Genomic DNA, 20,335 nt, shown 5'->3' on the forward strand with positions numbered 1-20,335 from the left:
TGTCCATAAGGTGTTCTGTAAGGATCCAGTCTGAAACGTGTGATTCAGGAGAAGCTAAATTGAATCAAATGCAAGAGTTCCTTCCCACTGTATTAGCTCACTGCCATTTTATTTTTAGTAAAGATGTAAGTGCCACTGCTTCGTGACTGATACCCAAAGTGATGGTAGTGCACGTACTGTGGCACCAGGACGTCATCACACAAGAGAGCTTTTATTTCAGACTAGTTTTTTTGGCATTGGTGCTGTACTTCTTGTGGCTGGATGTGCATTTGCATATTGCTGGTATGTTGGTCCTGTTCAACAGCAATTTGCTCTGCAGGTACTCACACACCTGCTGGTTGTGGGCTGGCCACGAGGGGTTCAGTGCACACTCCGCTTTCTGCACATCAAAATTACGATGTGGAAGAGCGGTTTGCAAAATCTAAAGCGTTCAGAATGCTCTTTGCAGTTTCACAGAAGCCCCAGGACTCTGGGAAATTTATTTCCATTTGTAGGTGCAGTACACTGGAGTCAAGTTTTCAATGTCTATTTATTGCGGATCACTTCAGGATCACACATGCCAACTAAAAGCACAGCCTGGCGAGTGATCAGATCAGGGCACCTGTGACCACACAGCTCAGTCTTGGTTTCGTAGCTGAAAATAATGTTCCTTTCTTCCGTATGGTTCCTCGTGTTAAGAGGTCCAAGTGCTGAGAGCCCTCGAGCCTGCAGTGCTCCTCGGGTCACCGGTACTAACAAACACTGCTGGAAATAACACCAGGAACCTGCTGGAGGTTAATGGGGGGCTTTGGGAGGTCCGAGCTCTCTTGCAATTCTCAGCACTTTCGTTGTCTTGCACGGGAATTTGTGCACTTGAATCATCCCTGTTTTAAGTCCCAAAAAGCAGGTAACTGAAGACAGCTCAGGAAGCAACGAAGTGAGTGGGGTTTTTAGGGTGTCTTGGTATGGTCGTGTCAGCACGGAGGTGCCAACAACTAGAGCATCCACAGAGGTGCTGATGGCTCATGGGGGCTCCTCTGTGAGCGACACAGAATAAAAGCGGGGCCAGTGTCGGCGACTGCAGGACAGGCCTTACTAAAACCTTTAATCTCTTTACTTCCCAACTGGCAGAAGCAAGTTTTTTTGAAGTTAAGCATAGCTTAAAATTCCTTCCTTACGGCAGCCCGAACACCTGACCCGCGGCCGTCCCCGCTCCCCTCCGCCCCGCGCGGGCACCGCCAGAGGACAGAGGGGAGGAAGGGAAGGGAAGGGAAGGGAAGGGAAGGGAAGGGAAGGGAAGGGAAGGGAAGGGAAGGGAAGGAGCTGAGGAGGAGGCGCTTCCCGGGGAGGCGGACAGGACGGCCCGCGGGGACTGCGGGGGCAGCGCCGGGCGCTCGGAGCGGGGCCGCGGCCATAAACAGGAAACCCGGAGCGGGCCGGGCCGAGGCGGTGCCAGGCACAGCCGCCTCCCCCTGTCCCTCCGTCCGTCCGTCCGTCCGTCCCGCCCCCGGCCCGTCCCTCCCGCGCAGCCCCGGGGCCGCTCGGCTCGGCTCGGCTCGGCTCGGCTCGGCTCGGCCCGCGGCGGGCGCAGCGCGACCCGTCCCACCCGGCGCCGCCAAAGCCACCGAGGATGAAACTGCTGTGGAGAGCGAAAATGGTAACCCGCTGTCCCGTCCCCTGCCCTGCCCTGCCGCGCGTCCCGCTGCCCGGCCGGGCTCAGTGCCAGCCGTGCCGTGCCGTGCCGTGCCCGGTGCCGGCGATGCTGTGCCCGGTGCCAGCGGTTCCGTGCCCGGCGATGCCGTCCCCAGCGGTGCTGTACCGGGATATGCCGTGCCCGGCGATGCTGTACCGGGATATGCCGTGCCCGGCGATGCCGTACCGGGATATGCCGTGCCCGGCGATGCCGTACCGGGATATGCCGTGCCCGGCGATGCCGTACCGGGATATGCCGTGCCCGGCGATGCCGTACCGGGATATGCCGTGCCCGGCGATGCTGTACCGGGATATGCCGTGCCCGGCGATGCTGTACCGGGATATGCCGTGCCCGGCGATGCTGTACCGGGATATGCCGTGCCCGGCGATGCCGTACCGGGATATGCCGTGCCCGGCGATGCTGTACCGGGATATGCCGTGCCCCGCGATGCCGTGCCCGCTTCCGAGCACAGTCCCTACATCCCGCTCGCTGCAAGTTCGGGACACACTGCACTCCGCTTTATTTCCCTCGGGTTTTCATTTACGGTTTTATCCGCTCTTCTTCCCTCCGCCTCTTCTCTCTCCCCGGCTCTAAAGCTGCTAGGGTTTTTTTTTTTCTCTTGTTCTTGAAATAATAGGGTTTTGGAAGAGCAAATCACAAGCCCTTCAGATCTCTCCTTCTCAAAAGAATTAAAATGTCGCTGTGTTTTAAATGCTGTGTAGCTTCAAAGATTCAAGGCTGTGTGCCGAAGTAATTCAACAGTTTTAAAAGTGCGAATCCTTCCCTAAATGAAAGGCCAAAGAGATTAATTGCTGTAGAAAAGGAGGGAGGAAGGAGACGACTGCTAATCAAAACCAAACTCTTTCCTTAGAAGACTTTATGCAACTATTTAAAATATGTGCAAGTCTGGGGAAAACAGTTAAATGGAAAGTCAGGGTACCTCGATACCACAGGAAAGGACAGCTTTGCCAAGAATATCTGCAGTGTTCCCGCAACCTAAGGGTGTCCTGGATTGCTTTGATTGTTGTGTGTACTTTGTGCTGCCCATCTCCTGTGCCCTGCCTGGAGCGGCAGAGCACCTGGGATGGATTGTGGTCAGCAGAAAGGGGGAAACAGTAGGTTTTCATCTTGTTTTTCTTTCTCCTTTTTCCTGGCAGACCACATTTCAGGATGGGGGTGAAGAGGTAGAAGATGGAGCTGTCTACAATGTCACCCTTAAAAAAGTGCAGATTCAGCAGGCTGCCAACAAAGGAGCGAGGTGGCTGGGGGTAAGTGAGGCCACTTACCGGGGCACTGGGGAGGGCTGCTCGTGGACTTCGGAGCAGTCTCCGGGGAGCTGAATTCCACAGGAATTGTTACAATATTAACTTTTAGCGCTGACTGCTCTCATGGTTGAAGGGGAAAAAAAAAAAAAAAAAAAAAAAAAAAAAGAACAAAACAAACACTGAGCTAGTCTGCTTGGGTCATCTGAAATAACACTCTCCTTGTGTTGACTCTTCCTCTTTTCTTGACCTGTAAAAACAATTTGACCAGCTGTTGCCATGTATCAGGTGATTCTTGGTGCAGAAATAAGGATCTTAGCTTATGGCCCGAGGAGCTAAACATTTATTTCAGACTGGACTATGGGTCATTTCTGCTGTTAGGAGCCTATCTCAGGTCTCCAAACAAATAGTTACGTTATTTTGACTGGTGAATGTCCCTCAAAGTCAGCAGAACTTCCTCTGAACTTAAGGGAATATTGGTTTGGGTCTTATTTCTGTATTGCTTTCTTAGCCAGATGAGAAATTAATTGCATTTCTGCAGGAAATACAGCTCTGTACTGCTTTTCAAAGCACGAAGGCTTTAATGGTAAGTAAAATGAGCTTAAATGCACACAGTTGATTTGACATGCTGCTGAGTGCCTTCACCTTTATCAAGCCAAGTCCCCAGCTGATAAAAAGTTTCCTCACTTCATTGGAATCAGTGTAGCTGTGGCAGTTGGGGCCAGGTCTGCAGGAAATGCCTATAACTATTGTAGTATTTTGTTATGTTTGGGTTTTTTTGGTTTTTTTTTTTTTTTTTAATTAAAGGCAGTAACATAAGAAGTTGGGTTGATGTAGTATCCATGTTGGTATTTTAAAAGCTTTTAAAACTGATCTGAGATTTATATGTGGTCATTTTCTTGTGAAGCTGCTGTGACGTGAAGCAATACAGCAGAGCTGAAACAAGAGTCGGGAAAAATAAGCAAATTCTGTCCTGCATACAGACATTGCTTCCCGTGTTTCCAAGAAGTACACAGAGTACTAATCAGAACAGATAATTTCAAATCTGCTTCCTTTGAGTGGCAGATTTCCCATTTCTGCCTCCTGTTTTTACCAGGAAAAATATTACCAAGTCTATTTGAGTTCCTGCAACTTTCCCGGCTGGTTTTATGTCAGAGGTGAAGATCATTTTGGAGGTGTCTGTGTCCCATAAACATAGTTTAGAAAAGTAGAACTTTTTTCCTGCTTGGGCTGTGTTGTTCCTTGTAATAGAAGGAGTTTGCCAGGCCTTGGTTGTGTTCTCTAAGGAAGGGAGCATGTATTTTCCTGCAGTCATCCCTACAGCTGATGCTGCCCATCCCAACAGGAGCACTAGGGGCTGCAAGGTCAGGGCAGTGACTGTCAGGTTCCTGAGGCTGTTGTTGGTTTTTTCAGGTCGGAATGTTTGTGGGGAAGGAGACAATGTGTCAGAAATCCACACCTGTTCCGGGTATAAATCTGTGACTTTGGCTTCCAGTCTGGTCTCTTTCACGAGGAAAAAAACCAAATCTTACGTATATTATTTAAAAATATTTTGGAACATATGGGCTGTTTGTTTCCCTTAAGCTCTTCAGAACATGAAATATTTTAAGCTCTTCTTAATGGCTTTTTTTGTGGTCCTGAAATCAATAAATAGCCTCCAACCCAGAGCATTATTTATGAAGAGCCATCCCTGCCCCCCAGCAGTTTGGCTTTGAAAAGCCAAATTGTCTCTTTTAGAACTGTCATCAGGTGACTTTTTTTTTTTTTTTTTAATCTGGAGTTTATAAGGGTGTATGATTTTTTTTCTATACTTTGAAACTCATTAGCACTAAATTAACAAGGTGTAGGATTTAGCAATGTTTGTCTTAATTTTTTTGATGGTGCTCTAAGTCAGGCTTAGGTTGAAGACTCAAGGTCAGCAACCTATTTGTACATCAGCAAGTATTGAGCCTTCCCAGTAACAAACATAGTAACTGTCTTATTGATCATATGCATGCCTAAATTTACTTTTTTAAAAACTTATTCTCAGTGTCAGTTTGTGTCCTGTCAAAGCCCACTTAGCAATATGACCCTTTCTGAGGCACTGAGCTTCTCCTGGTTTGTTGTGGCAGCTCAAGTCTAATAAACCTTCCTTAAAATTCTCCATCCTAAGAACCCATCCATGGGCCATGTAATGAGAGAATGGCTTGTTTAAAGGCCAATCACAGGATTCCAGCTACAGCACCATAAACACTTGCCTACTGAAACACAGAAACGTCTCTCTTGTGTTTTCAAACTTCTACAACTAACAAAAGTGAAAGAGAAACAGGCTTAAGCAGGCATCAGCAGTTCCAAAATTTCAGCAGTGTGAAGCTTTTGGAAAATCGCTGAATTTCTTAGCTTTAAATTTAATATTAGACATCAAAGGATGCTAATAATAGCCACTGCTTTTGTCACCACATACTTAGTCACTAAATATTTAGTGAGGCTTAAGACTTTAAGCACTAGTTTATTAGGGAATATTAAAAGCTCTAGTGGGAGCTCAGTATTGTGAGAGATGCTGCACAAAAGCACTGTTTTGACTTAAAAGAATGTGCAGAGGTGATATTTAAAGAGGATTGTCTGTACATACATCTTAGCTGATGATTGGTATCAAAGCTTCAAAAGTCAAGTGTATCTTCTAGAAATAGTGAGAGAGAATCCCTGCCAAACAGAATGGATTCAACCAGAGAAAGCATGAATGCTTTTTTTGGTTTTTTTAAACGAAGTGGGTTTTGGTGTCTCCAAGATCCTGGAGAGAGAGGAACAAGCTACAAAAGCCATGGAAGCTGAGATACATGACATCTTGGTGAGAGAAAAAGATGGAGAAGTAGAAGATTTATACATATGGATGGAACACACTCAGAAGAGGGGATGAGGAGGATTTGGGGTGGACAGTCATCATCAGTTTGGCATTACGTCAGGCTAGAAAAAAAGGCATATTGGTAACTGGAAGGGAAGGTTTGGGGGCACAGCGAGAAATTTGAATGATGTGGTTAGAAAGAGTGTGTTGTGTTTTAAAACTTTATTTTCAGAAAGAGCCAGAAAAAAGGGATTCAGCTTCCCTCTGAGGATGTGAATGCAGCCCATAGGGAGGCTGGATGCCAAAGAGGATGGTGCTGTTGTCCCTGATGAAAAGACACCAAAGCATAAGAGACAAATGTCTGGGGGATCATGTTTGATCTTGAACTGACAGCCAGAATACCCCCGTGAAATGAAAGAGAGATGAGTTTAGTCACACTATAGCCAGAGGTAGGTAAGAACAGCCCAACAGTGGCTGTGAAAGTACATCAGCCCTGAATACCTCAATTTCTGTGGCCAGGAGCAATATGCTGGTAGTGTGAACGGTGTGGGGAGGCGAACTCCAGCCGGTGATCTATGGGAAACTGTAAATAGTTGAAGAGAAGGGCAAAAGCACTGGTAAAGATGTATGGGGGAAGCTGGGAGAGGGGGAAGAGTGGTGCAGGAAGAATAGAGGCATGGCTGTGGTATAGGTGGGCGGACAAGATTACTGAAATAAAAGCAATCGAGGTTTTAAAATGCTGTGAGATGACTATTGTCGAGCCCCTTGTTATGCAGCTGGAGTGCTTTGTCTCCCCCTTCCAGGAGTTAGGGAGGGATGGGACACCACTGTCCAGCCCTGGGAGAGGAGGGATTGGTGAGGATGAGCTGCTCAGACAGGAGAGACTCCTGAATTACCTGCAAATGTATTTTCCTATCAGAGTCCATCTGGGAAGGAGTGAGGAAGAGACCTACAATGTGGACTTAGTGGGGCAGGTCACAGGAAATGCAGCCAGGAACTGGAGTTCCCCAAGCCTCAGTGCTGATTCCTCACACCTGTAACGATTGCTCATCCTCACCATCGAGATTCTTGCTTTACTCATGGGTGACACAGGCTCCCCTTCCTCTGAGTCTTAAATGCCCAGGTAACAGATAAACAGTTTGCTCACTTATGGCCAGGCTGCCTGGCTTCATCAGGCATGGATTACACATCTAGAGGAGATTTTAGAAACAGGGTCTTTAGTTTTTGCTTTCTCTTCTTGGCTACAGCTGAACTTCTGGCTCTGGGGTTCATTCAGGCAGAGATGGATGCAAAATATAGCTTGTCTTAAAGTGTCTTTATTATTATAATGTTGGGTGTGTAGCAGAACGTGTTCTTCCAAAATTTGTCAATGAACTGCTGTTAGAAGGGTGCTTTTTGCTGCCTTAAAAGAGGGAGAAGCTGAAAAGTAGCAAATCAATCACTTAATATTTGTGTGTTTTCTTAGCACTGCTATTATTTGATAATTACCTTTTCTGGGAATTTTGCGGTGCTTTAAAAATGACTTTTTAGTTTTATACAATTTTACTACTTTTTTGTTTTGTTTTACTTAGTGTGAGTGATTGCCTTGCACTGAAAACTGCGTGTGACCACAAATTTGGCTTCTAAACACTTCCACAGTCACATACATTGGCAGGGAGCTTGTGCTGGAGAGCTCAGACAGAAAAACATGGCAAAAGCTTGTGGCTAAGTAATCTGTATCCCAGTTGGGACCTGGGGCACAACTTGATCAATATGTCAGAAAAGAAGTTTTAGGCTGGATTTCTTTTTTTTTTTCCAGCACAGACCTCCTAACTCTGGGTTGAGATTTAAGTGGTGCCTGGAACCATCAACATTTAGGAAGAAGCAAACCTCACATTTTCTCTAAGCCTGCTCCTGCCCTCCCACATGCCCTTCTGAGTCAGCTCTGTGATTTCTTTTTCATCTTACCCTTAGATCCCAGATGTTCTGGTTGAGTGTAGTTTCCTGTGGAATCAGCAGGCAGTGGCTTGGCTGATCACTGTCCTTGCTGCAGCTTGCTGTTTTGTCTCTTGACTGGTCACTTTTGGCTAAAGCAGACTCTTTAATCAGGTTCCCTCAGCCTGTCCTGACTGCCCAGACCAAGGCCAGGGTGTAGTTCTGGCTGTGTATTTGGCAGAAGCAGAAAAGCAGCTCCCAAGGAGCTGACAGGAAACAAAGATTTGGGGTGGACAGTCATCATCAGTTTGGCATTATGTCAGGCTAGAAAAAAAGGCATATTGGTAACTGGAAGGGAAGGTTTGGGAGCGCAGCAAGGAATTTGAATGATGTGGTTAGAAAGAGTGTGTTGTGTTTTAAAACTTTATTTTCAGTAGCTTGCTGTTTTGTCTCTTGATTTAGAGACAAGCTACTGTCCACTCCAAAGTCTCTGAGGGGCTGTGTTGGAGAAGGAAGAAGGATGGGGTGTGCTCACATTGGTTTTCCTTGGGAGAAGATGCCTGTTGAGTGCTGGAGACCCACAAAGTAACACATTCAGAGGGAACTGAATGATTTTACCTGTAGAAATGCGCACAGTTATCCAAAAGAAAGCTTTGGCATCTCACTCACCTTGTCTTTTGGTTTGGAGTAGGCTCCTTCCTCCTGTCCTTCCTTCAGTTGTGGGCATAATAGTACCATGGTGCTATTCACAGCCCTTATTAATGACTTCTCATGGAATATTTTTCTCCTCACTTCCTGCTTTAGGCTCCAGGGGTATCCTAAGTAGCAGTCTTGGATACAGTCATCAGCTGGTTAATAGAGGCTGTGTGTGCAACAGACACTCAAAAATGGAAACTGAGCCAATTAAGAGCTTTAAAAAGGAAGCCTGAAAGATTACTGTCCATTACTTTCCCAGTTGCAAATACAAAATGCATAATTAGAAGGGTGGCTGGCTTTGTAGCACAGTGTCATGCTCTCAGTTGAGTGTAAAACCTCCCACTCCAAGCTGCCAAAGCGTGACAGGGTGGCAGTGCTTTAATCCTGTGGTGTTACCCTGGCATGGCCATGAGGAGCCAGGGAGAGACAGGGACAGCCTCCCTTCCTGTGCAGGGCCACCTCTTGCTAATCATTCTTATATTAAATGGAAGAGCAAGAGTTAAGGGAGCCTCTTGAGTAAAGCTCTGGAGACTGTTTTGTTGTGTGTGTCTGCAGTTTGGATATCTCCCAGCCAGCCTGCTCGTGGGCAAATCTTGCCCTTGGCATTTACCTGTGACATGCAGGATTAGAATGACATTCTGTGCTGTAATTGCTTTCCCCTGGGAATTCCTCTGACAGCCAGGACGACTGGTGTTTTTAAACTGTGCTACTCGGATGCTACAGGTTCTCCCTAAATTCCAGTCCCTTAACTGTCTTGCTGCTGACATCACTGAGTGTTATCTTGCTTCCTTTTTTAAGAAGCAGTCAGTAAAAGGAATAACCCCCAAACTTTGCTTGCTCTGCAAAGGAACTGGCACTTTTTTCCTGCATGCTAGATCTAGGTCACTTGTTGGGTTAAGGAAGAGTTGGCAAGGAATGTGGCTATGTGTCATCTGAAAGCCTGTGAGATGCAGCACATGAACTGGACTGAGATGTTGTACAGAGAACAGCCCTGGAGAAACCATTAGTTTCACTGTTTAGGTTTTGATGCCTTCATTTAAAGAACCAGGCTGAAGCATTTCAAGTACGTTAGTCACACTTGGATTTAAATTTAACCTTGGAAAAGCTAATTAAAAATGTGTGTAAATGCACGTTTGAACATGCATCTGTTACTACTGCTGCTTTTTAAATACAGAATTTCCTTTAGCCAGCACCATAAGGGGGTGCACCTGTGTGAAGAAGCCAGCACAAAATAGTCAGATCATGGCTTAGCCCCTTGGAGAAAACAGGGTTATTTTGTGTAACAGGGGTAAATAAATGCTAACTCGGTGTGGGTCCTGCTCTTACTTGTCTTTGTGTAGTTGCTGTGAAGTGTCTTGTAAAGCAGGGGGCAAAAGGTTTGTGGTGTCTTAGTGTTAATATCACATTAAGATAGCATCAGAGCTTGTAAAAGGTGGTTCCTAAAGGGGATTGGAACCTCATTCCTGAAGGCTTGAGCAGTTCTCCAGCAGCTGTCTCTGGGCAGGTGTCATGGTTTGCTCCTGCAGTCTCCCAGAAGTACTTCTGCCCTTGATTCACCCCAACAAGTGTTATGTTCAGTGGCCATACAAGAAGTGACTTGTAATTCTTCCTGGGTGCTACACTAGCATGTAGGGCTCAACAATAAAGTCTGTGTTAAGTTTTTACACCTTATGGAATAAGAATTTTATTGATGTATGAGGATGTGTGTTTTGTTTTAATGTGGTGTGGGTTTGTTTTTTTTTTTTTTTTTTTTTTTTTTTTTTTTTTTTTTTTTAATTGAAATGAAGTTTTAAAGCCATAGTGAGGAAATGCATGTTTTGGACATGGAAGTCCTTTTACCTTGGACCAAACTGAACTCATGTAGTGCTTGAATACTGTAGTTCAGTTTAGCACCGTGCCACCAACAGGTGACAATTTAGGGACTGCAAGGAAAGGAGAAACACATCCAAATGAAGTGATAATGGTCTTGCATTCTGTTACAGCACCTTTCACCCAAATAACTTTCAAAGCATGGCTACAGATTTTCTCCAGACTGACTGTGTTGGACATTGTAATATAACACAGTAGAAAAGCAGGATTTGGGTAGGATTAAAATTGAGCCTCAGTGCTGTGGCCTGGGTTTGGGAGATTCCCCTTTCATTTGGGAGATGGGAAAGAGATGGGGGAAAAAGTACTTCTGGGACAATGTGACTTCAAAAAGGCTGGGATTTTGAGGCTGCTGAAGGGTTTGAACCATTAAAAAAAAAAAGTCAGGGGAGATGGATTAGCTGTCAGAGCTGCATGGTAATATTTATTTAGTGGCTTCATGGTGTTATCACATGGATATCTTCTTCACATGTGACACATGCAGCAAGGAGCAGCTGCTTAGCAAGGCACAGCAGCACATGGAAACAATTTAGGACCAGAAGTGAATTAATTGAAACCATCTGAGGAGAAGGCTTGGACTCCTGAGTCCAGAGTTCTGTGGAAGCATTTGCTCACCATGCAGCAGCAGTTGTGAAAGGAAGCTCAAATATTAAGTTACAGTAGGGAAGGAGGTGAGTGAAGTGAAGCTTAGGAAATGCTGTTAGGGAGATGAAAGTAACTCCTCACTTGTTCCTGGTGCTTGCTCCCTCATCTCAAAGGTAGGAGAACTAGAAGGGGGATCCCCAGGTGGGAAGGGATTTGGAGACACCAGAAAGGTGAGGAGTGTTATATTTGTGTCCTGGTGCAGCTGGGGTTGATGTGCAAGTTTAACAATAAATCCTCACAGGACTGAGGCTCCATTCTCCAACCAAGTCCAGGAGGATTCAGAAAGGACTGAACATTTATATAAATAATAAGAACAAATGCATGAGATTCCAAACACAATACATGAGTTTTTGTGATTTCAGGATAAAGCAAACATGTCCTGCAGCTGAGAAGAGTCTTTTCCTTTAGACTTGCTATTCTGAATGTTATGGGTGTTATTTCTTCACCTTCCTCTATAGCATCTGGCCATTATTAGAGGAGGGGAAAACCTCTTGTTTAGTTTAAAATGACAATTATTATGTGTGGCTGTTTATAAAGTTCTGGTTTCAATTTGTTGGCAGCAAATGTTTAATGAGAGAGAATAAGATTGAACACAGGTTCTTATCAAAAGAACCATGAGGACTTCAATGCCCAGGAGGTGTCAGGGCTATATTGCCACACGGTACAGGACTTTGGTGTGGGTTCATTTTCCAGCAGCCCTGCAACCTCCTCCTCGTTAAGGAGAACTCTGGGTGCTCAAATCTTGCTCTTTTTTATGTGTGTAAAGCAAAAGTTTGCATCTGTGCAGTTTTAGACTCTGCAAAAGTAGGAATTGTGTGGGTTGCCCTTTGCTTTACCCCATTCAGCTTCACAATAGCTGCTTTAAAAATGAGGCAGCGTGAGCAGAGCAGGGTACTCTACAGGTGGGCTCCTCAGACTTTCTTTGGTTTGCTTTTTGTTGTCACTTCCAAGCATTGTGCTGAAATATGTAATGCTCTACCTACTGTAACCCTTCAGGTCTTTTCTCGGGTCTGTGTGCCACTGTGGGACCTCTGAGGGCAGGACTTTCAGCAGATATTTTCTCTGGCCTCTCACATTTATCTCTGCTCAGTTCCATCAGCCATCTGTTGCACATCAGAGTGTAGCTCTCCTTCAGCAGCTTTGGCAATCCAAATGAGATTTTGGCAGCTCCACCTCAGGTGTGAGGCTTTGTGCCACTTTGCATGGTGACATGCAGTAACCTTTGCTCTGCTTGGTTGCAGACTGATGGAGTTCTGACTTTTTCTTCTGTGCCACCTCCGTGGCTGTCCCAAACATGGCTGTGACAGCAGCCAGGACTAAGGAGGTGTAGGCATTTCAAGTGCTTCTGTGGAGTGATCCTATTATTATAGTGTATTTCATCTGTTTATTTCTCTTCTATTATTCTCACTTTTTTTTTTTTTTTGTCTGAAAGGAGTTTAAAGGATTATTTTCCCCTCCCACCCCCTCACCTGCTTTGTCCTGCCTTTCTCCCTATGGAGACTCAGCCTTTCTTCCAGTCAGTGGCTGTTCCTTCCTTTCTGGGGAGTCCATGGGCTCTTTGTGCGAGAAAAACAACGTGTTTTTCTTACTAAGTGGCATTTTCCATTGAAAGACTCGGAATGATTGAACAATATGGAATGATTGAATGCCTTGAGATAGCCCTTGGGCTTCAAGCTGGAGACTTGTGGTAGATCTCATTAGACTGCCAGATCCCAGTGGCTCCTTGTTATTATCTGTAAATCCTAAGGCAGAAATAGACCATCACGTTAGAGCTAGCTAGGTTTTTATTCCCTCCAAAATATAGCTTATGCCCCACTCAAGCTTGCATGTATTGGGTAAATTGAGTTTCTGCTTTGACTCAGATTGAGAGCAGAACGTCCTTCAGTTGTTTAGAGGATTCCTGTGGATAGATCTTGTCAGATGAGGTTCATAACATCTCAGAGAAGTGTTGGTGTTGGGATGTAAACAAGTCAGTACACCCATCTGGATTAGCTGTTGTCTTCAGCACAAAAGAGATTAATTAACTAAGTGCTCCTGAGGTGCACTTGAAACCTGGTTTAAATATTCCATGCAAATACAGCAAGAAAATTATGATGAAGATATAGCTCTGCTTTTGTTTGCTTGGTCTGTAGTAATCTCTGGCTGTACCTCTGATGCATTTTGTGTTTCTTTGAGTAGAAACCCTTTAGGGCAGGGCTGGTGTCCTTGGTTTGGAGATGGCAGCCGCTGTGCTGCTGTTGGAAATGCCCCATGAGTAACAAGGAGGTGTTTCCCTTGGAAGGCAGATCTGAAGCCTTTGCATTCCTCCCATGGAGTGCTTCAGATTGATTCTGGCTGTGCTCTGGGCTCCTGGCTCTCTGGAGCAGAGAAAATGTGAATGAACTCTTGCACACTTACTTAGAGCATGAGGTTTGCATTCTTCCTGCAAAAACAGGCACTTTGTTCAGGAAAACATCAGGTGGTCAGGGAGAACAGCACAGGGAAGAGCAGAGGTATGCTCTTAACTCTGGGTGGGTAATTAAACAACAACCCCCTCAAAAACGTAGAAAAATCAAACCAATGTGGGCAACTTCTGATTTATCTGGCATTTTTTTCTTACCCCCCCCCAACCCCTTACTTGTAAGCTATACTTATTTTGCATTCTGACTCAATACTTCCACATAATGATGTGTTTTGATTTATGCCCATTGCCTAAGGATTTGGGCCCAAGTGCAACGCAGCATTCTGAAACCAAAGCACAAATATCTGTGAGGGCTCAGGGCCAGCTCACACCCTTTGTGCCGGGGCAGAAGAGGAGGGTCCATGGCTGGTGCTGCAGTTAGGAGAATGCAGTCATTTGTGTAGTTGAGTGGTAGTTTAGTTGTCACACGCTTCTGTTGGTCTGGTGAAATGCAGAATTTCTCATGGAGAAAATACCTGTAGGACTGGGACAAAGATGTTGTCATGGCTTGCAGACAGACTTATATCCAAAGAGTCACTCCCTGGCTCTACAGGGGGCTGTGTGTACAGGAGAAGAACACCAGGAGATACCATACTCCATCCCTTGTGATGTCTAGATAATGTAGTAAAAATGCAGTTTGGCCTGGACTAATGATTGAGTTAATATTTTTGGACTCTTTGAGCTCGTAAATAAATATTCAAGCTGGTAACACTTAATATTAGGAAACATTAGCTTCCTATTCATGACTTTTCTACTCAGACTCCACCCTGGAGAGGCCTCTTAGTTTCAAAACAAAGGGTAGTAAAAAGCACAACCATGGAAATGAAGTTTATAATGCAGTTTAGGTATGTTTTCATGCTATGGTCATAAAAGTGGTTATTGACTAATAACCTATTTCTTCTTAAAAGCTTAGAAAAATTTGGCATTAGAGATTGCTCACAGTAATTATGAGACTTGTAAAAGCGTTTCTTGGGTATTTGTTGTTCCACAAAAATATCTTGTTCCAAGTTCAGTTTACTTTGAAATATGAATCACTCTTCTGCTAAGTATTTTCTCCTCTGTCAGAAGGCACTTCATCTCCCCTCACCTACAAGTTTAATTTCCAGCTATTCATACTATTAGTGATTTATCACTCTTACCTTGTTGTTTAGACTGGATCCAGTGGCAGTTTACACTGATTTCCTGACTCGGTATAAATTTAATTTCTGTGTACTGTTTGTGCAAGCTTTACAGTGTGAAAGGAGAGCCAACAATACAATTAGGATGAATAAAACCATTTTGGGTTATGTAATATGCATTTGTGCTACTATTATGCAACAGAATTATTACTTGTGGCATCATTAAATCCATTTTGAACTTAGCCCTGTTGCCTGCTGCCTCATACAGGAACCTCTTTGTTTTTACTGGCTGAGCAGAAAGTGGTGATGAGCTGCACAATTAATGTAAATTACATTTCTGGAAGGAGATAAAAAATAGTCTGACTTGTCACAAGACAAGTATTCTGTTGGTAGTCAAAAATCGTGATACCATGTGAAATCTGTCTGACTGTGTTAGTGGTAATATCAGTCATCCTGTTTTTGCTACACTTGGTATTTATTGAAAAATGACAGCATATTTTAGCATTTTTCATGAAAGAAACATGACAAATGGCTTTGCTGACCACTGTTTCACAAACAACATTTAAATAATAGCTTTCCTTTGGCATTTCTTAGGGTAGGCATGGAGTAGCCATTTTTGACATCAAGGCAGCTTAGAAACACTGTGTATAAACACAGAATTTGCTATGCTATGAGATTGAACCTCTCAGTATTTGTCAGGTGGCAAGTGCACTGTACCTGTCACTGTGATCTGTTCAGGTTTAAGCGAAATGCTTGAGCTGTCTGTCACCTTTTATACTTGTTTTCTCTGCTCAGCACCTCTTCTCCCTTGTGTTTTCCAGTAATGGCTCCTGGGTGCTTTGGCACCCCCAGATTTCCAGGGCAGACTGGGAACTGTGAGAGTGTGGGGAAGGAAGGAAGAGGGGTTAAGATAAAGGCTGGGAGCAGAAACAGTAATTACTGTTTCTGGGGCACAGGGGAGCTGCCCTGGCTGCCTTTACCTTCTTAGGCACCCTCTGTAATCCATACCTGGAAAAGCTGTTAGTAGTTTTCACAATTAATCGCTGCTTGTTTTATGGAAGTCCCAGGAGACTTTGTAGAGCTCTACTCTCAGGAGACACTGTGTAACACTTCCTTTGGCTCCAGAAGTCAAAATACATCAGCAAATGAGCTGATTGTACTGCCAAAATGGGCACTAAAACCATCCTTGCCTTCATTCTGATGCTCTGCTCACTTAGCTGTTTATTATTTTGAATATTTGTTTACTGCATGGTTTGGGGACATTTTGGTGTTTCTAGGCACTGAAGAGAGGAGGATACTGAGTTTTACAGATAATTTCCTTCTAATACAGAAGGGCTTTGGGAAGATAGTTAGTATGGAACACGTTTATTTACTGGATTATAAGAGTGTTTGTAGTAAATGTCATGTGATGACGGATATTCCTCCAACAATGTAAGGTGCACATGACTAAGAGTCTTACCTGACTTACTGGTTTCTTTTTCTTGCTTTTCAGTTTTAAACTAGAACCTTGCTAAGCTTCAGTGTCCAATCACTTCAGTGTCTAAAACCACCACAAGGAAGATTTCATAATACAAGTTATGAACATAACACATCCTTGGCATGCCTAAGAGGGAGCAGGATTCCGGTGAACTGCAGGTCCGCAAAATGTGACAAACAAAAAAGAAACATCAATAATCTGATGATTCAGGTTCAGTTAACTCAATGATAACACCAAATCAGACAGGAGGGTGAGAAACCTTGTGTTGGTTTTGTTAAAAGTCCTTTCTAGCAAGAGAGGCAGGACGAGAGGGAATTTTTTGTAGGTAGGAAGCAACGAGTAAGTGCATAAATTGTACAAGGTAGAGATGGATATCTGGAGCTGTTCAGTTGATTTTTTATTTTTTTTTTCTTTAAAAACCTTGTATGCTGCAGTGTGAACCTCTTGGATGACCTGATGCTTAGTGAATTATATGGCTATGTTCCTTTGCTGCACAAATGCTTCGAGAGGGTAAATTCAGAGAAGGAATTTCTGTGTTCCTATGGCTGGATAAGCTCCAACATTTGTAAGACCTGCACAATGCCATTTCAACCTAGACATCTTTTGAAGATTCAATTTAGCAATGCACTTGCTAAAACTCCTTTAGATGTATGCAGGGAGAAGTGATTATGAGTTAGGCTTCTTTACTTCTGCTTTGATTCATGTAGAGCTGATCCCACAGAATTCCCCGATATCCAAATGAGTCTAAATTTTTATGGCTTCAGAAGGTGTGATAATGCACAGCTCAGCTCCGTGGAATGGCTCTTGTTTCTTATTTTCCCTGGAGTGGCTTTAAGTAGCTGCAAAAGGTGTCCAATGAAAAGGTTCTAACTGAGCAGCATCATTGGTGTAAGAGGATTTTTTCCCTTTCTCTTTTCCCCTCTAAATCTGACTGTTCGCCTGCTCTTCAGACAGATACCAACCAGGCTGTGAGCTCGGAGGAGAAAACAAGAATGCCTTTTGTGTCATGGTCATGGAATTAATTGGTCCTGGAAACTCTGGGTCGCTGCCAAGGACGGGTATTTATGTGGCAAGAAAGGGAAGGAAAAGGGCGGGCTTGTGGAGATCCAGGAATCCCTCTCCTTTTCGGAGCTTAGCAAAGTTCATCAACTTATTTTGGCTTCTGAGTTTGGTGCAGTCCGTCTGCAGAGTTATGGTGGTTGGTTGGTTTGTTTGTGTTTGGTTTGGTTTTGTTGTTGTCTGGTTTTTTTAAACAGTACCCAAAACGAGGGAATCACAGTTAGCACAGAGAGTTCTGTGGCGTAATTTAATTTCATTTCCAAGTGTAGGATAAAAGCATCTGCCTTGTGCTGCAGGACATCCACCGCTGGCCACCCAACCCTGCAGTTCCCAGGCTGGCAATTGCTCTCTGAATTCCCAGTTTTCCCCAGGCAGGCTGTTTGCTGTGCCAGGCAGAGCACAGTGTGGGATGTGCCCAGGGAACTGGGCAGCGGGGATACCCCAAAACACCCCAAATACCTGAGACTCTTGGGTAAGGTTCGCCCAGACACTGCTGTGTGCCATGGTTTGGGCACAATCACCCAAATGTTTTTATTCAGCGGTCGTGTGGTGGATTAAAGAGTCGCTGCAGATGGGTGGCAGCTGCTGTGGTCTGTCTGTCTGTCCGTCCTGCACCCACGGCACCATCCCGCTTCTCCCACCTGGTTGTGAGCTCCATTTGCTGGAAGGAAACACTTGGTCAAAAAAGTTGTTCGTGTCTTTGCAGGTTTTCTTTAGCAAAATACTAAACTGAACAATTTTTGTTTCGTCTGTCTTGCTGTTTTCTTTAATGATGTGTGTCTGCGTGTTAAATGAGGGATATTTCAGGTTTTCTCTTAGACTGACGTTATGGATGTTTGTATTTCTGGAGCTTTTCAAGTTCTATCATTGCATGATTTGATTTTTCTCCCCCCTCCCCACCCCCAAGGATGAGTGTAGATATTAAAACTATGTGTTGGAGAACCTGTGTGTAAGGAAGCAATGTGAAAAAACATACAGTTAAAATCACAAAGAGCATCTAATTCCTACTTTCAGAAGGTTAAAGCAGACTCACAATTAGACAAACAGTGACAATCTTGATTAGAGTGCTTTATTTTGAGTTAATGAACGAGTTACTGCACTCCAGGCACATTTATTCTAGCATAGGGTGCCTGTCCAGTAAGTTAATAAAAACAGAGTGGAAAACTCTCCATCTGGAAAAGCTGTAAGTCTCAAGGAAAGTGAAAAGCATTTAAAAATCTGTCAAAGTTGGTAAAAATGCATTTAAAGTGTTAGTTAGATGCTCCTGAAAATAACTGCAGAATTTCTAATAAAACAAATCTTTAGTGAAGAGGTCATGTTTCAAATTACTGAGCCTGAAGAGTATTTGCTGTCTCCTTTTCTTATTGCTCATCCCAGTTGTTTCAGTATTTTTTCCAGTCTGTGTAATAAAAAACAAGTAGGCTGATTTCATTCCACAATTCTCACTTCCAGAATCCAACAGATAATATTTGCATTGGAAAAAACCTGCAGAGCAGTGGGGGTTTTTTGGGTGAAAGCAATTGTTTCCAGTAATATTTCTATGACAATGACTGCAGTTCTGTATGTCTGTTTGGGTAACAGCCTGGTTCTGGTCAGAGTTTTAACTTTCCTCTTCATCTTGAGTTTCTAATCCCTCTTGCTTAGGCTGTGGCATTTATTTAGGTAATGGTTTATAGTTAATTTATATTCCCACTGGAGCTGAACAGGTGGGAATAAGCTGGGAATAATTTGGACAAGGCTTTTCAGCCTGGATGTGTTTTGGTGTGCACGGAGCTCTCCTGTTTCAGCAAGAACTGTGTACACAGGTCATGTTTTGTGCTGTAGAGCTGTGGGATGATCACCTTAAAGACAGTGGGCCCCTCTGAAGGTACTGCATTGCTGAGGGTTAGTAAAGTTGTTGGAATTATCAGTACGCACACAACCTCAGAAAATAAGGATTTGCAAGGATATACCTCAATTTAATCTTTCTATATTTGCTTTAGAAAGAGCTTGTCTGTCTTGTAGGAAGCTACTTGCTCATCACTTACACTTGCAGATTTTCGAGGTTGTAATCTGTTCCCTGAAAAATCAAAGTGAGATTTTCAAAGACATGAATCAGACTATAAAATGCCATATCTGTTTCTTTTAGAGGACCGAGAAAATGTTACCGGAGCCCTGAGATGTTGAGATCTCTGTTAGACCACGGTACTGAAGGAGACAAAGAGGAGCTGGAGAGCTTTTTTTTTTTTGTTCTTTGGATGCACAAAAGGATGCAAAACCTGTGTCATTTGTTGGTACCACTAACAGTGCATGGTCACTATGCACCCCTGTCAAAAATTGCAAAGAGCTTTGAGAGCGTTTTTTCCGTGGCAGTGAGTAGAGTGTTGCTCTGAGCACAGAGCTCCAAAGCAAACATGAAAACTCCTTTGCCTTTGGGTAGCCTGGTCGTGTCAGTGAAGAGATGCCCTCTTGATTAAATCCAGACTGAGCAGTTTCCTGTTAGCATGAAACTCAGCCCACAAGGTCTTATTCTCAAAGCCTCTTATTGAGCTTGTCTGCCAAGTCTCTTTTCCTTTTAAACTTACAGGCAGAATTGCTAAAGTAGTACAAACACAAGCAATCCCAGTACTCTCACAATCATTTCTGAAAGTTTGATGTTTTGCTGACAAAGTTTTAAGTATTTCAGAAACTGGGTTGCTTTTGTTTTGCTTTGGTGGGATTTTTTTGGGGTTTTGTTTCTTTTTAACATTCTCCCTGCGTGATGTCTTGGGGAAGTTGTAGTGTTGCAATTAGTGGAAAATTTTGTGCGTGTATCAGTGTTGGAAACGGATTCTGCCCTTGTTTTGAATATACTTACATGAGTGGACGAGAAGGTTTTATGTGCCCTGAGTAAATATTCCTGTAAACCATTACACTGTGAGTGGGGCAATCTGTTGGATCAGAAATTAAGAGTTAAATACAGTGGTGCAGACTTTCTTCCCTGTCTGAAAGTGTTTGTCTTGCATAACCAGTTATTTTCAAAAGTGTATCATAATTGTAAGATGAAGAGTTAGCAAGAAAATTGCAATTTTTTTTTTATCCAACCAAGTTTTGCTTAAGGAAAACTGGAATGTAAGAGAGTTACATATCCTGCTAATAATGTTTCTGTAATGACAAAGTCATACGTAATTCTAGCTACACTTTCAGTTCATTTTTATAATTCAGGTATTTCCAGATGCACCTTTAAGTCAGATATAGTACAAGTTACACACCCTGTAAAAAGCCATAAGATCCGTGGAACAAAATGTAGCAAAATATTTCCCTGTCAAGTCTGGTTTGGGTTTGCTTTTTTTTTTTTTTTAATACAGACAGTAATGTTATATTTTAATGTTGCAGCAAGGGTTTGT

At 43.7% G+C, this 20,335-nt stretch overlaps 1 protein-coding gene across 2 annotated transcripts in view; it reads left to right on the plus strand.

Moving 5' to 3' along the window:
* Window positions 1–1,503: 1,503 nt before the first annotated feature.
* Window positions 1,504–20,335, plus strand: part of RGL1 (ral guanine nucleotide dissociation stimulator like 1) — a 53,751-nt gene continuing 34,919 nt past the window's right edge. Inside the window, exons 1-2 of one of the 2 annotated variants that reach the window (XM_066324670.1) lie at window positions 1,504–1,636; window positions 2,830–2,940. In XM_066324670.1, the coding sequence (XP_066180767.1) occupies window positions 1,610–1,636; window positions 2,830–2,940 (138 nt within the window). In that variant the 5' untranslated portion in view covers window positions 1,504–1,609. Of the gene's footprint in view, window positions 1,637–2,321; window positions 2,675–2,829; window positions 2,941–20,335 lie in introns of those variants that run through there. The other variant, XM_066324671.1, reaches the window with a different exon arrangement.

Source organism: Sylvia atricapilla, chromosome 9 (genome assembly GCF_009819655.1).
Source record: "Sylvia atricapilla isolate bSylAtr1 chromosome 9, bSylAtr1.pri, whole genome shotgun sequence".
NCBI classification, from domain to species: domain Eukaryota; kingdom Metazoa; phylum Chordata; class Aves; order Passeriformes; family Sylviidae; genus Sylvia; species Sylvia atricapilla.